Genomic DNA, 15,042 nt, shown 5'->3' on the forward strand with positions numbered 1-15,042 from the left:
AGGAATACAAATCCTTTCGTCCTCCAACATTCAGTCAGAACTGAAGAAGCTTTTTGGATGAGAAGAGAAACATTTTCAAAGAAAAACCGGAAAATCCACTTGCCTTTTGAAAAAGCAGCTTTGGGACTACCTACAACTTACAGCTCAAAGTTATTTCTATCTCTATGTAAGATCATCCATCAAAACCAAAATTTTCTTGGTTTCACAGTCAAGAGGATAATACCTAGCATACATTCACTGTATACATGCAGAAGCTTTTGTATTATTGGCCCTTAGAAAGTAAACATCTTAAGTATTAAAGTAGAATTAACGCATTAATTCAAAAGAAGAAAGTTTGGTTTTAAAATTATTTCGATATCATTCAAACACACCTAGGAGGACGAATATTACATAATAAATGCACAAACAGCCCATTTCACAAAATGAAGCATTTTATTTTAATATGCTAGGATCAGTCAGTCAGGAAACAGAAGATAACCAAGTGCATCTCTTTATTCATCTTGCTACAATATGAATCTATTGTGATTTATGTTGTTGCTACTCAAAGCCTTTTAGTGGTTGGGGTTTGCTTTTATTCCTTCCCAAAATATATATATATATATCATGGCTTCTTTTTCAAGCCTGCAATTTCTTCATGTCTATTTTCCCACCCTTTTGTGCTTTAAACGTGTCTATTCTTGCTCGACCCGCTGCCTTCCTTAAAATTCCTCTGTGAACAACAGTGGATTTCTGGAACCCTATTTTGAATTCCAAAACTCCTGTTAGATATTATGCAAAGCTGTAGAGTTTAAAAAAGTAAATCCTACGAAAATAAAGAGGTAGAACAGCCCTTTTTTCCAATAATCTATAAAACTCTTTAGAAAGCAGAGAATTACACAACTAAAGAGGTACAATGAAATCTATTACTTGTCTCAAGTTTGTGGCGGTGAGGTTAAAAAGCTGCTCAAGGAATGTATCTGAAAGTGCCAAAAAACTGAATCCGAGACTTGACGATCACAAAGTATACATTCTTCCTCTAAGCCATTATCTGCACGCAGGCAGAATATTCTGATCCACCACTGGGCTTTTAGAATACTTAACTGTACTTTTTTCTTCACTCAACATATTATGCAGGCAGATAGAGCATAATTTAAAACTATGCTTAATAAGTTAATTCTTAATGTTTAGAGAAAACCTTCAGCTGATCAGTGGCTACTTATTACCATTACTCCCTCTGAATACAGTGCCAGTCTACGGACAAAATATATTACACATTGGTAGATTAATTTACAACAGGGAAGACACTATTTAACTATATATATTGAATGAAGCTAGCAGAATTATTACCAGATGCCTTAAACTAGGCATGTCCAAAGTCCGGCCCGGGGGCCAATTGCGGCCTGTGTTCAAATTTTGAACGGCCCGCAGCCTCTTCTCCCCGCCAGCTCAGCCTGTCACTCATCCCCACCGGCCGGCGTTTTTCCCTTCACCGCACAGCGGTTCCCGCAACTGTCCCCTGCTGCCTCCTCCTCCTTCACAGCCACCCTGCTCTGCAGAGCATCTCAGCCATATTTTTCACCAGAAGGTGGCAGTAGATCTGAGTCAGCACTCTCACCGCGTGATTCTTGTGAGTTTGTGTGCCCATTTCTAAAATGGTGACTGTAACTAAAAAAAGGAAAGTTGACAGTGAGGGCCACCGCTTCCAGGACAAGTGGAAATTGGAGAATTTTTTCACTGAAATACAAAACAACTGTGTCTGCCTAATTTGCCAAGAGACTGTGGCTGTTTTCAAGGAATTCAAACAAGACCCGCGTGAGGACGAGCCTAAGTGACTTTCACCTGCATGACATCTTGCGCATCAAAACCACTGTTTTTGAGCCAGACCTGGCCTATATAATGCAGTTGAGAGCTCAGTATCACCCTTCACATTAGTGCTTTAAGTTATTTGTTTAGTCTTTCATAAAATAGTTCATTTACATTTAATGTTAACGGTTCAAAGAATGAATGGTCGGCCCCCAGACATTTTCACCTCACCAAATCTGGCCCTCCTTGCAAAAAGTTTGGACATCCCTGCCTTAAACCTACCTTTCTACATAAGATCTACCACCTAGCTGGCATTGTCCCACCTGCTGTCCATAGAGAAGCAACAGCATATAGAGACTCAAATCATCAATATCTAGACAATACTCTCTCTATGGCCTACAACCAACCCAGCAGAAACTAAAATCCAGGAAAAGCTTCCTTAGGTTGATGGAAGACTTTGAAGAATTTGAAAGCACAGTGGACCTATGGAAAGCTATAAAGAACCAACACTGGATGGAACCAACAACGGAGGAGCTGGTACCTGGGTTTGATGGAAGCTGGGAAGCATGAAAATTGTTGAATAGACTGCACACGGGTACAAGATACAGAGACACTCTGAACAAATGGGGGCTAACTGCTGGCTTCTGTTCTTTGTGATTGTGGTGAAATGCCGACAACAACACATACCTGTCCTTTGCGTCCCAATTGGAGTATACTTGAGCACTTCATGGCAGCACAATAGAATGCAATTAATATTGTTAGTTTCTAGACAAAATCTTATATATATATATATGTATGTCTTTGGTTATTCGGGTTTTCTCCCGTGTAAAATTGGAAGTGTCTTGGTGACGTTTCGACGAAGTCTCATTCGTCATCTTCAGGCTGGTGTTTTCGGCTTCGTGCTTCTAGGAGCAATCCTAGAAGCACGAAGCCAAAAACACCAGTCTGAAGATGACGAATGATACTTCGTCGAAACATCGCCAAGACACTTCCAATTTTACGCGGGAGAAAACCCGAATAACCAAAGACCTACATACAAATACCCGCGAAAACCTCAGAAAACATATATATGTATGTATGTGTATATGTACATATGTTTTGATATCTGATAAAGCCTAGAAACTAGTGAATGGGATTTCACTGAACTATGGCTGTATAAAGATCCTGATTTACGTAGGAAAAAACCTGGCTGAGAGAAAAATACACATAAAGACCTACGAAAGGAGAATAAAATAAATATTTGACCTTTACAGGAAGGAGACATGAGATGAGGGTGTAGCTAACTGAAGGGGACTAATTAGTCCAAAATAGATCTATCTTAGTCTCCCTTTAGTCTCCCAATAGACAGCAAAATGCTGGTTTGATGTCTGATAAAGCCTAGAAACTAGTGAATGGGATTTCACTGAACTATGGCTGTATAAAGATCTTGATTTGCGTAGGAAAAAACCTGGCTGAGAGAAAAATACACATAAAGGCCTATGAAAAGAGAAGAATATATATATATATAAACGTCGCCAAGACACTTCCAATTTTACATGGGAGAAAACCCAAATAACCAAAGACCTACATACAAACACCTGTGAAAACCTCAGAAAACACACACACACAAACACACACACACACACACTAATCTTATGGTTTATATTTTAAATTTTATGTTATATAGCAGAGGTCCCCAACTGGTCTGGCCCGGGGGAGAGAAGGGAACCCGGCCTACCACTTCTGCTTGCACTGCCTGGTTCCAAACAGACCATGGCCCGATAGTTGGCTGGGGCCCAGGGGTTGGGGAACACCTGTTATATAGTATGTCTTATTTTAATTGTGATGCTTCTGACATGAATAGACAACAAACTACATATATAGATATGTAGCTATTTATCTCCTCGTATGTTAACAGCATATTCATTGTGGCTTGTCATAGCACAACACTGAGACGAAGAATGTAGAAAAAAAATCAGAAAAAAAATCAAATTTGAATAAAACACCTATCTCCCTTCATTATGCTAATCCACACCATTTATCCTGCATCAGTTTTCCTACTATCAATGTCATTTCAGATATGCTGGACTTCAATCCCATCCCCTCTTTGGTGACCAGCATAATTCCCAACCACCATAAAGAAAGCTACCGTAGATATTTCCTCGCAAACTTCATCACAAAAATCTATGCCATTGATTTCAGGCCTCCTCTATAGAAGGAACAGCCCTTGACTGTTTTATAATTTACCAATTAAAAACTTGACTCCTTCATATTCTTTACTCAATATCTTCCCACTGGAAAAAGGCTTATCATCAAGCACTTCTGTTTCAAACAATGTATTTGCCAGTCTTCTCACTACAGCCCTCAAGATATTCCAGAGAGGGCAAAATTACAAAATTCAAAGAATCCCCAAGATCAGATCTATAGATTTCAGCTGGGAGGTAGTTACCTAAAAAGAACACAGACTGTGTAACTTTATATTACCCACGTCATTTGTTTTGATACTAAGTCCTACAGTTGTATTTTGGCTTAGCATTACACGATAGCCAACCTCTGTTTTCTTCTCAACCAACCACAGTCAAAACCAAACCATGGCTTATAATTATAAATGAAATAGTACTATTGTTGATAACATCTGTTGTCTTCTCTTAATCTTTGTGATTTAAAAATATAATAATTTGATATGTTGTTTTATAATTTGATGAATAGATAAAATAAAATTTAAAAATCCACATAAGAAGGCCAGTATCATTTCTGCCCTGGAGCCAACGCTTTAAAATGCTGGTCAATTCACCACATACCGTATTTTTCGGAGTATAAGATGCACTTTTCCCCCCTAAAAGAGAGTGAAAATTTGGGTGCATCTTATAGATCAAATGTAGCCCCACCCACCCACCAGACCCCACCCTTTAGCCTCTGCCTCCCAGCAATTTACCTCCTTGCAGCAAACAGCCCGTTTCAGCTTCAGCACAGCCCTATTAGCACAAGCAGCTGATTGTTGGTTGGATCGGCTCCCGACCCTCAGCTGTTTCAGGCTGTAGGGATTGCCATTGCCTATTGACATGCGGACCTCCATTTTTTGCTACAAGGAGGCAAATTGCTGGGAGGCAGATTTTTTTTCTTGTGCTAATCAGGCTGTGCTGAAAATGAAAATGAAACTAAAGCAGGCTGTTTGCTGTTTGCTGCAAGGAGGCAAATTGTTGGGAGGCAGAGGCAGATTTTTTTCCTTGTTTTCCTCCCCCCCCCCCCCCAAAAAAGGTGCATCTTATAGTCCGGAGCGTCTTATACTCCAAAAAATACAGTACCTTGAAGCACCTCTTAGGTAAAGGTTTCCCCCATCCAATCATCTCCGACTCTAGGGGGAGGTGCTCATCTCTGTTTCTTAGCATTTTCGGAAGACATTTCTGCGGTCATGTGGCCAGCATGACTATACACCAAGGTACACGGAACATTGTTACAGAATAACAGAAAAACAGAGTTGGAAGGTATCATGAAGATCTTCTAGCCAACCTCCTGCTCAAGCAGGAGACCCTATACCATTCCAAACAAGTGGCTATCCAAGTGTCTTCTAAAAAGCGTCCAGTGATGGAGCACCCACAACTTCTGGAGGCAAGTCATTCCACTACTTAACTGTTCTGTCAGGAAATTTCACCTTAGTTCTAGGTTGCTTCTCTCCTTAACTAGTTTTCATCCACTGTTTCTTGTCTTGTCTTCTGGTGCTTTGGAAAATAGGTTGACCTTCACTTCTTTGTGGCAGCCTCTCAAATATTGGAACACTGCTATCATGTCATGTTACCTTCATTCCAACGTGGTACCTATTTGTCTACTCTCATTTGCATGCTTTCAAACTACTAGGAGCTGAAGCAAGTAATGGGAGCTCACCCCATCAAGCAGCACTTGGGTCTGAAATGGATTCAAGAAAAATTGCATGAAAGGGTCAGTACCTTCTCATTCCAGATCTTTCCCCTTCTTACTTCCAGGTAAGAGGTAAAAATAACAGAGGATATTTCACTGACTTTCACTGCCAAAATATTAACTCTCTGAATATATATTCACTCTATTCTTGGGAACAGGTCAACAGTCCATTCTAAACCTGTCACATTTTTCTGAAGTTACAACTACAAGCCAATCAAGCTCCTTTCATGATCACCACCTGCATAGTTTTTTTTTTAATTATTATCTTAGTTCAATCCTGATAAAGAGAAAATACCAGGATACAGAGTAGCAACACTACCTACTAGATGGGCCAACTATTTAAAAAATTATCTGGCCACAGCACACACATGAGAAAGACCCTTAATGCATTTCTTTAATTAAAGAATTTCTTTCTTAAGCTGGAATGTTTTGCAAGGCATCCTAGCAATTTTCAATTCAAAATATGTATCTGTGTTTGCTATTGCTTGACAAGCTCAACCAAACTTTTCTTATCTTGACGAAAAATGATAACAAAGCCAGGTTTGAATACTAGGCAGAATTCTGTGGCTGGACTCATGCTTTCAATAAGCCATAAAGTGTTTTGCTGGGCTTTGGCTTAGCTTGCTGTAAAAGTTGTGATTTATAAAGACTATCTTATTGATTAGCATGTTGGGCAAACTCAGCCTGCTGCAGCCTATAAATCATGGTTACAAAGCCCATGATTTAGTTTTCTCAACAAGCAGCATTACCTGGCCAACTCTGTCTTAACTTCTTAATCAATCAGGGGAGGCCCAGTTAGTAAAAGAGAGACCAGCAGAAAATTCCAGACTGTGGGAAAATGGAAGCAGAAGTTGGAAGCCAATGCAATGGCAGATCGCTTCCATACCGTTGCTATGAAAATTGTAAAGGAGCTCAACCTGACCATCAATAAAGCCAGTTGTCATTAAACTCATTCATAATGCTGTCACATTTCACAAGTAACATAAAAACCCAGTCAAATTTCAAAGGATTTAAAAGCATCCTAATCAAAGTATCCTAATCAAAGTAACTTAATTTATTTCAGCCAGCATCAGCTTTATCTGCTGAGATGTATAACTTCAAGGAAAATTAATTAGTCTGCTCCTGCAGATGGGTTTTTTTAATAGAACTTGGAAAGACTACGCTAAAACACGTCAAATGTTCTTGAACACACTGTAAAAAGGTAGTGGGCTTATTAGAGGAAGGAGTAGGGTAGGAGGGAACAGATGGACGGGTAAAAAAAGTGGGGCACTCAGCACTTTCTCTAGACTACATTTTATTGCAATTAACTTGCTAAACTCAGTTTTGTTCCTCTTGTCACTTTTTGCCAATTGAATATGCAAAACAGATTTCACAGAAAATTCAAACATTCTGACTCCATCCAGGTTATTGAGAAACAGATTCTGCATCCTCTAAAATCTGTTTAGATTTAAATTCAGAAAAGCACAAATAAGGCTGCAGACTAACAAGAGGCGAGTTTTTAAAGAGAGACAGAGCAAGAAAGAGAATCTATGTTTTATTTTTTTTAACCTGAACAGCCATTCACGGCTGATTTTGCCAGGCTCCCAGACCAGAAGACTACTTGCTAAATATTTGAGCTCCTGTCTTCCACAGAGATCAAGGTAAGATTAATTACTCAGGAAAGTGAAGATCAAGTATCACAGGAAACTGAGAGGCAAGTAAGTACCTGATTTATTCATGTGTACCTCAACAACAACAAAAAAGACATTTCAGAGCTGTGGCTGATTCCAAAAATGAGAATTGTCTTGCTGGAATGGACATCCTACATCCAAACAAGTAGCCAGTTATTTTGGCATCCAATACACAGCAATGTTTACCATCCACCTCAGGTAATTAGATATATACTGCCCCTGTCCATTGAGGCTCCACGCTGCTGATGTGTCTATTAGCAATTAGGAGAAATTTAATGCACTGAGTCATATTCTGCCTGCTTTTAAAAAAGAAACATTAAAACTTCTATCCTATGCAAACTAGGATGGTTCATACCGATATATTTTCTAAAATAACTTCTTTTACTTTTCACCCAATTAAAAATCTTAATAAATAACACGTTTGTACATAAAAACAGATATAATGTGCTTCTAAAGGATTCTGGAGGTAAGTCATGCTTCAAGACATTATCAGATCAGATTTCATAAATAGTCAAGGCTGGGAAAGGCTTCAACAGAAGATGGAAAAAGGCAGAGAAAGAAAAGGATATAAGTTCCTGCAGGTATTTCCCTCATCTTGCACCCCAAAATACAGTCGAATCAACTAATTTCACACACATTCTTTATGAAAACTTGCATTCAGTGTGGTGAACATAAGCCACTGGAGAACCTAGAACTACTGTGTGCAAACCAAAAACTTTTCTCGCCATTCAATGCAATGCGATCAAGTCGGCCATTCTATGGCCATATGGCAATGTGGGAGCTGGTTTTGTGCAAGATGCTATTTTATTAGTTAGCTGTTAAACAGAAAAGTAGTCCACTTTGAAGCAATGCAGTGGTCCCCTCACGACCTTCACTTGCAAAAAGGACAACTGGCTTCACGTAGCCCAAAGGATAGTTGTCAGAAAAATTCCTGGGTGACAAAACTGTCTGTACAAGTGTGTCCACATGTTTTCATAAAAAAAAAACAAATAGGCCACCTCAGGTAGTTAAAAAGTATCTTTTATGATCTGCCTTTTAGGGAAGAGGTATCCCTAGACGGCCTTACCGCCTATTGGAACCACCTTGTGTGTGGATGGTCTCCTCACAGGCAGCCATTTTGTGAAAGCAGCCACATTGGACGCTCAGATTTTCAGCACCATCCTTGGCTGAAAAGATAAGGCTTTAGGAAGCATGCATCTTCCATCCTGAAAGAACTTAGCTGATCATCCATTTCTCAGGCATTTCTAATAAAGAAAAGAAGGTCGATCAAGCCCAACTGCTGATGACTTCCTGAATCCATCCATGTTTTCTTTCAAAAACATTGTGGACTTGTCCAGAGAGTCACAAGACTGATCTTAAGACTCGCACATGGAGAGAGAAAAACAGTCTACAACTCTCTTCTTTCAGGATCTGTCAAATTCCCCACCTAAATGGATTTGATTTCCCTGGAGTTATCCCATCTAAGCATTAACCATATCTAACCCTGTTTAGTGTTTTCCTGACAGCAAGCAATGTTGACCAGGAACCAAAGTTGACCCCACTGTGATATACTGACTAAGCTGTTTTGACTAGAACAGTTGACCAGTCAAGCTTAAATTCACCCTAAATTTTGGAAACCTGCTGGAAGGTTTGGTCAAGTCATTGTCTCTCGGTCCAATCTATCCTGGAAGGTAGATATGTTACAAGACGTCCCAGAGAAAAGTTGGGGGGTGGGATTTAAGAAATACTATAAAGTGACAAGCTCATTTGCAAGGACCGCAATCTAACTTTTAGACATTTTGGTAATTCTGATATGAAATATAGTTCTGATTTAGTGAACCTCTAAGCAAATCTTGATGTATACAGGTTTAGAACAATATGTACATATATAATTGAAGTTCCCAATTTCCGCGTACAGTGGGTTTCTTTAACACAGGGATCTTAACTCTACAAACACAGCTGTGATCAGCATTTAAACTTAACTAATTAGTTTCAAACAGTTTCATTATCAGTAAAACCCTTCCTGGCCTGCCTTGCAAATCTGTTGTATCAGCAGCTTCAGATTAAACAAAAAAAAACCTCATACAATTTGTGAGCTATTTTTAAAAAGGAAAATAGCAAACAAGTGCACAATCCTGTTCATGCCAAGGAAATCAAATTTGGGATGTCAAGAGAGTTCACACAGACCTGTTCTTGCAGTATCTCTGGCGTAACCCTAGCTTGTTTCCAAATTGCAGTGCAACCTAGTAGTGTGTAGGTCTGAAGAGTGAGCTCTGGGCAGGTCAGAAAGCTGGTTAACATACTCTGGCAATAAAGTACTCTACAGAATATACAATATCTATTTGCTATCCAAAGTAACTCCTCAGAATTAATTTCAAAGAGAAATGAGTGTCACAGAATGGAAAAACCACAGGAAATGTTTATATCACTGGAAATAGCTGTCAACATGGAAAAACATATGTAAAGGGCTTGAGGTTGGAGCAATTCCACACCTCATGTTGACTGAGGTTACAGCTTTTGCAGGAAAGAAAAATAAATGAGACAGTGATCTTTTGGAAAGATCAACAGATCCACTTCCACAAAGGTGCTGAACACCTAAGATAACTGCCTCTGCAAAATACATGACTGCACATTTTAGCAGATGCCCAGAATTGTCTTTCAGGCCATACTCATCAGGGTAAAAATGGAAAACGTTGAATTCTGAGATGGATGGGAAGAGTTTCATGACCGAGGAAGTATAAAAGAGCCTCGGCTTTCCAATCCAAATACTCAACTGAGACATACAGAGCCCGAATGAGCAACTCCAGTTAAAAGCAAAAAAAGATATAGCAGATTACACTGTGATTCAGAGCCATTTTACTTAAAAGAAATTAATGGGGCGTGTGCACTTGGTCCGAGGCATGAATATGAATCTCTGAACATTTAAGGAAACTCACAGCACAATCCTGTACACCTTTTGCGCAATAGTGACTCTGTGTCCTTGCCACTTTTTAAAAAATAATAATAATTAGGTATCACAGGTGAAATCCCCAATTGGAGGAGATGGGCAGGCAGCCACCCCCAGTTCCGTGCTGCAGCAAATAAACTGAAATAGTATGTCCAACTACTACCTACACCCCCCGCCCCAACAACAAACTTGCAATATTGCACCTGCTTTTTTTTTTCAGCTCACAATTGAACAACTGTACCGAGAGAATCAGGAGGAAAGGGGGGGGGGTGTCAAATAAATAATGAATTGCATCTCTAACAGGCCCACGAAGGATCTGCGATTTAGCTGGAGTTTTTTTTTTTTTAATTTAAAAAAAAAAGACAAAAAGGAAGCAAGGAAGGGCGGGAGATGGAGAACTGCCTGGAACATTTGCAAGGCATTAATCTGTCACTGCTACCCCAGCCACGTGTGCGAAAAGAGAAGGAAAGCAACCAGAGAGAGAGAGAGAGGCCAAAGCGCCTTCACTTACTTTTCGTACTCGGCGTTGTCCCTATCACACCGAGCATCCTTGTGCTTCTGCCAATCTTTGCCATGCTTGCAGGTAGTCAACAGGACAACATCTTCCCCATTATGGACATGATATAAGGCATTCCTGGTGTCTGATCCTATCCCAGTTAGGTACCTTTTCCCCTTGAACACCAACATATACTTCCTCAGAGGGGGGATGGTGTTAAACTTCAAGGAGCCTCTCTCTCCTCCTGTCCTTGGGTGATCTTTAGAAAAAAGAGGGATGGAGACGTCAAACTTGGGCCGGAAGTTTTCCGTACTGATGCTGGCTTTGGCCAACATGGCCTGGCCAATGTCGAAACCCACGTCCTCGGTGTAGTCAGGCCAGGTGCCGGAATATAAGTTAAAAACTAAATGATTCCTCCCGTTGTTCCACAAATGGAGGCTTTGCACTTTGGAGCGCAGGTTGTGCACGTACTGAGGGGAGAGCTGGTCTCGGTCTAAGGTGTCCAAGCCGAGGACGAAGAGGCAAGCTTGGCTGGGGTCCGAAGTATAAAAGCGGGAGCCTTCGATGGCGGCCAGGATGTTTTGGTAACTCTCGGCGATCTTCTCCCCTTTCTGTTGCGGGTAGACGTAGACCTTGAAGCCGTTTTTTTTGCAAAGGGCGAAGTCGAAGCAGGACTCCATGCGGCACTTCTTGCCCTTGTAGACGCCGGCGTTGGCGTCGCGCTTCTGGCGAGGGGAAGCGTGCCGGTTGTAATCCTCGCTCTCCAGCTGATCCCAAGGCAGGAAAGGGCGCAGGGCGTCCGGGAATCGGGGCCAGTAGCGTTCGGGGCGCTGCAAGCCATTCTTGCCGCTGTTAGTGCGCGCCTCTCGCCTGCTTTGGCTCCTGGATGCTCTGAACTGCAAGCCGCCGAAGTAGAAGAGAAGGACGACGAAAGTGCCAGCCGAGAGGAGGGTGAAGTAGCGTTTTTTGGCCTGCATGTGTCCTATCTGGGTCAAGGGGATCGTCGAGGATGAACACAAAGCTCGCCCAACTTTGCCAAGTGACACTTTCAGCTTGAGTCCGCCATTTTCCCGCCTGCCAAGACTTTAAACTCTCTTCTCCCACCTTCTCGGATTTCCTTTCCCAAAAGCTCGGGCTGATGCAGCGCATGTGGGCGATTTCGTTAACTTTCTCCCCTCTGGTCTTTCATCTTCGGGCTCGCCCTGGGAGGAAGGGCTGGTGGTTGGGGAAGCCGGGAAGGGGGGAAGAGAGAAAAACGAAGAAGGACGGAGGGAGCGAGGCCGGGTGAAAGAGAGGGGCGAGTGGGGGGGGGGGTCTGGTTTAAAAAGCCAGGGAGAAAGAAGGGAGGGAGAAAAAAAAAAAAGAAGGCGAGCGCAAGAAACCGGGGCAAAAAAAAAAGCCAAGCCCTCCCAGCGTGGCTTTCCCCAAAAAATAAAAGAAGAAAAAAAAGAAAGAGGGAGGCTGGGAATTGGCTCTTGGCAATGCAAAGAGGAGGAAGAGAAGACAAAGACAGCGGGCGGCTCTCTGAACCTAAAAGAAAAGAAAAAAAGAAGAGAGAGAGAGAGAGAGAGAGAAAGAGAGAGAAAAGCCGTCGAGTCCCGAGCTCCGGCTCTTCTCTCCAATCTGCGGGTGCCAGACCGAGAAATCCGTCCCGCCCTCTTCTCTCCCTCTCTCTCCTGCACACGCGTTACACACTCCACACACAAACACACGCACACAAGGGGAGGGGGGGTTGCACGGAGAGCCGAGCAGCAACTTCAACTCGGGCCAAACATCCCCTGGAAGAGCCCAAACACAAACAAACAACCCACCACAAACAAACCAGAGAGGAAGGAGCAAGGCAAGTCCAGCCAAAGCCAAAGCCCAAGCCGGTCGGTCGGTCAGTCCGCTTAATGAGCCCCGGGCGCCCGGCTTTTTTTTTTCCCCCAAGAGAGCGGCAAGCGAGAATCTGTTTGATGCAGGGCTTCCCTGGGGCTCGCTGAAGACACAGCAACCGGCGGGTTTACATCTTCCGGCCCCAGCACCGTAACCTTACGAATCCCTGCATTTCTCTCTCTCTCTCTTTCTCTTTCTCTCCTCTCTGTCTCTTTCTTTCTTTCTTTCTTTCGGTGCTTTCAGCACCGGCTGCAAAGCATGACCAAGCCTGGGCTTTTCCGCACGCTTTCCTGCGATCTCGCTGCCTGGATGGCTCCGGGGATGGAAGCGAATAAAAAGATCCTCCTCCTCCTCCTTCCTTCCTGCCTTCCTTCTTCGCCGCCGCGGCTGCCGCTCCTGCCACCGCCGCCTCCTCCTCCTCCTCTTCTTCCACCGCCTCCTTTTAGCCCCCGCCCCTCTCAGCCATTCATTTCAGTTCAGCGGCGCGATCCACGCAAGCCCGGGAAACAGCCGAGGCCGGGGATGGAGGCGGGGGGGGGGTGTGGAGAGAAAGGGAGGGAGGGGTGAGAGAGAGAGAGGAGGAGGTGGGGGGGGGAGGAGGACGCCGCTTGCTCCTCTGGCGACGCTGCCCGATCGCGGCGGCGGCGGCGTTCGATCTCCGAACGTTGCCCCGGTTCCGAATGTTAACACTTGCAACATTCCATTCCCCGACACCACAAGCGCTGACCTCATCCATCCACGCAGCCCGCCGGCCGATTGGCTGGGCGTCACGTCCGGAGGGGGCGGTGCTTCCGCTGCACCCATTCATAACCCGCCGGGCCTGAGGAGGCGGAGTGGGTTGAGGTTGTGGGGGGCGGGGGAGGTGGGGGAGATAGCGAGAGAGAAAGGAAAAGACGGCTTTGCAGTGTCTTGGAGCGAGCGAAGGAAGCGCTTCCCTCGGCCCGTTGAGATAGGGACGCCCCACCTATCCCTCACCCTCCCCACACACACACACACACACCCCAGCAGAGAGGTCGCGTGGGAGTGTTTGGTGGGGGCTGCACCTCCCCCCCCCGTGGGAAAGCCAGACCCGCCCCGCTCGCGCCCCCCACCCCCCTCTGGCGCTGAGCGGGGCATTCGAGTTAAGCAAGCACGTCTGAACCGAAGATCCCGAGAGTTTAAATCCCTTCCTAACAAAAGGGAGCTCCGAAAGGGTTTTCGCAATCTCGCCGGGTATAACCGGTGGAGGGGATCCGTGGGGGAAAAAAAAAAAAAGGCTTCCACTTTTGCCTTAAGGGCAAACCGCCAGGGAGATGCCAGGGCGACAGAGATGTGAGGGAAGAAGCCCCGTTGGAAGGCAAAAACTCTTCCCGTGCTCCGGCCGGGCCCGTTTGCAATGCAAGGAAAATGTTATTGGAATGTGAACCGGGACAAATGTCTCTTATAAATAAAAGATCTTATTTGATGGACACTGAGAGCGTATGCGCCAAGACAAATTCCTTGTGTGTCCAATCACACTTGGCCAATCAAAAATTCTATTCTATTATGTCTGTGGAGATTCTCAGTCATCCAGGTGATGGTTGTCCCAAAGGTGTTTTCTTTTTTTTTCAAGAGGCAAGTTGGACTTTGGTCCAGAAAGTCCAGTTGCCTCTTGAAAAAAAAAAAAAAAGCACCTTTGGGACAACCATCACCTGGATGACTGAGAATCTCCATAGACATAATAGAGAGAAGACAATCGTCTGCGGAGTGTTTTTTTCCCCCCCTTCGTCCCATGAGTAGCAGCCTGCTTAGAAGGAATGGAATTTCTAGATTCCCCCCCCCCCAAAATTCTTGGGCTCCCAGCCCCTTTTGTAATCCACGAGGAAAAAGGACAGATTGGCATCTAACGAACGCCCCGAAACGGAGGAGGAGGACAGATTGTAAGGAAGGGAAGTAGAATCTCAACCGAGTTACTTCGAAGTAGAGCCTGCGGACCTTGCGGGTTTTGCAAAGGTGTTTAGTTTCCAAGCCGGCTCCTGTCAATCACTTTTGCTGCTCTGGAGATTAGCACCGGTTGCTGCTCCTGGAGTTAAGCAACTTTGAGGACACACAGCCCCCCCCCCCCTTTACACCTTCCTTCGCCTTCAACCTTCCTTTTTCTTGCACGGAGTTGTTCTGTTGCAAAGGAGCGTTGAGGAAGGCGCTTAAGGGTGGGGAGGACCTACAGTGGAAGAGCAGGGAGATGCTAACCTGTTCAATTTTTGGGAGACTTGGAGAAAGAAAGAGAAGTGAAAGTACGCCTACCTATTTTTTCTTGAGAGCCAGGTTTGTGTCAATGCCCTCTAGAGCAGGCTGATGGCATTGCCGCCTGGTAGATCTGGGATCATAACTTTTTAGACAAACGGATGGGAAGACTTCAGGCTGAGACAAATCGTCCTTCC

The 15,042-nt window shown here is 43.9% G+C and overlaps 1 protein-coding gene across 1 annotated transcript in view; it reads right to left on the bottom strand.

The window, feature by feature from the left end:
* The window catches only part of EXT1 (exostosin glycosyltransferase 1), a 325,779-nt gene extending 312,378 nt beyond the window's left edge, over positions 1–13,401 (bottom strand). Inside the window, exon 1 of the mRNA XM_034422214.3 lies at positions 10,784–13,401. Coding sequence (XP_034278105.1) covers positions 10,784–11,745 — 962 coding nt within the window. The 5' untranslated portion in view covers positions 11,746–13,401. The remainder of the gene's footprint in view (positions 1–10,783) is intronic.
* Between the last annotated feature and the right edge of the window lie 1,641 nt (positions 13,402–15,042).

The sequence above is a fragment of the Pantherophis guttatus genome, chromosome 3, assembly GCF_059756535.1.
Source record: "Pantherophis guttatus breed Tessera chromosome 3, ASM5975653v1, whole genome shotgun sequence".
NCBI classification, from domain to species: domain Eukaryota; kingdom Metazoa; phylum Chordata; class Lepidosauria; order Squamata; family Colubridae; genus Pantherophis; species Pantherophis guttatus.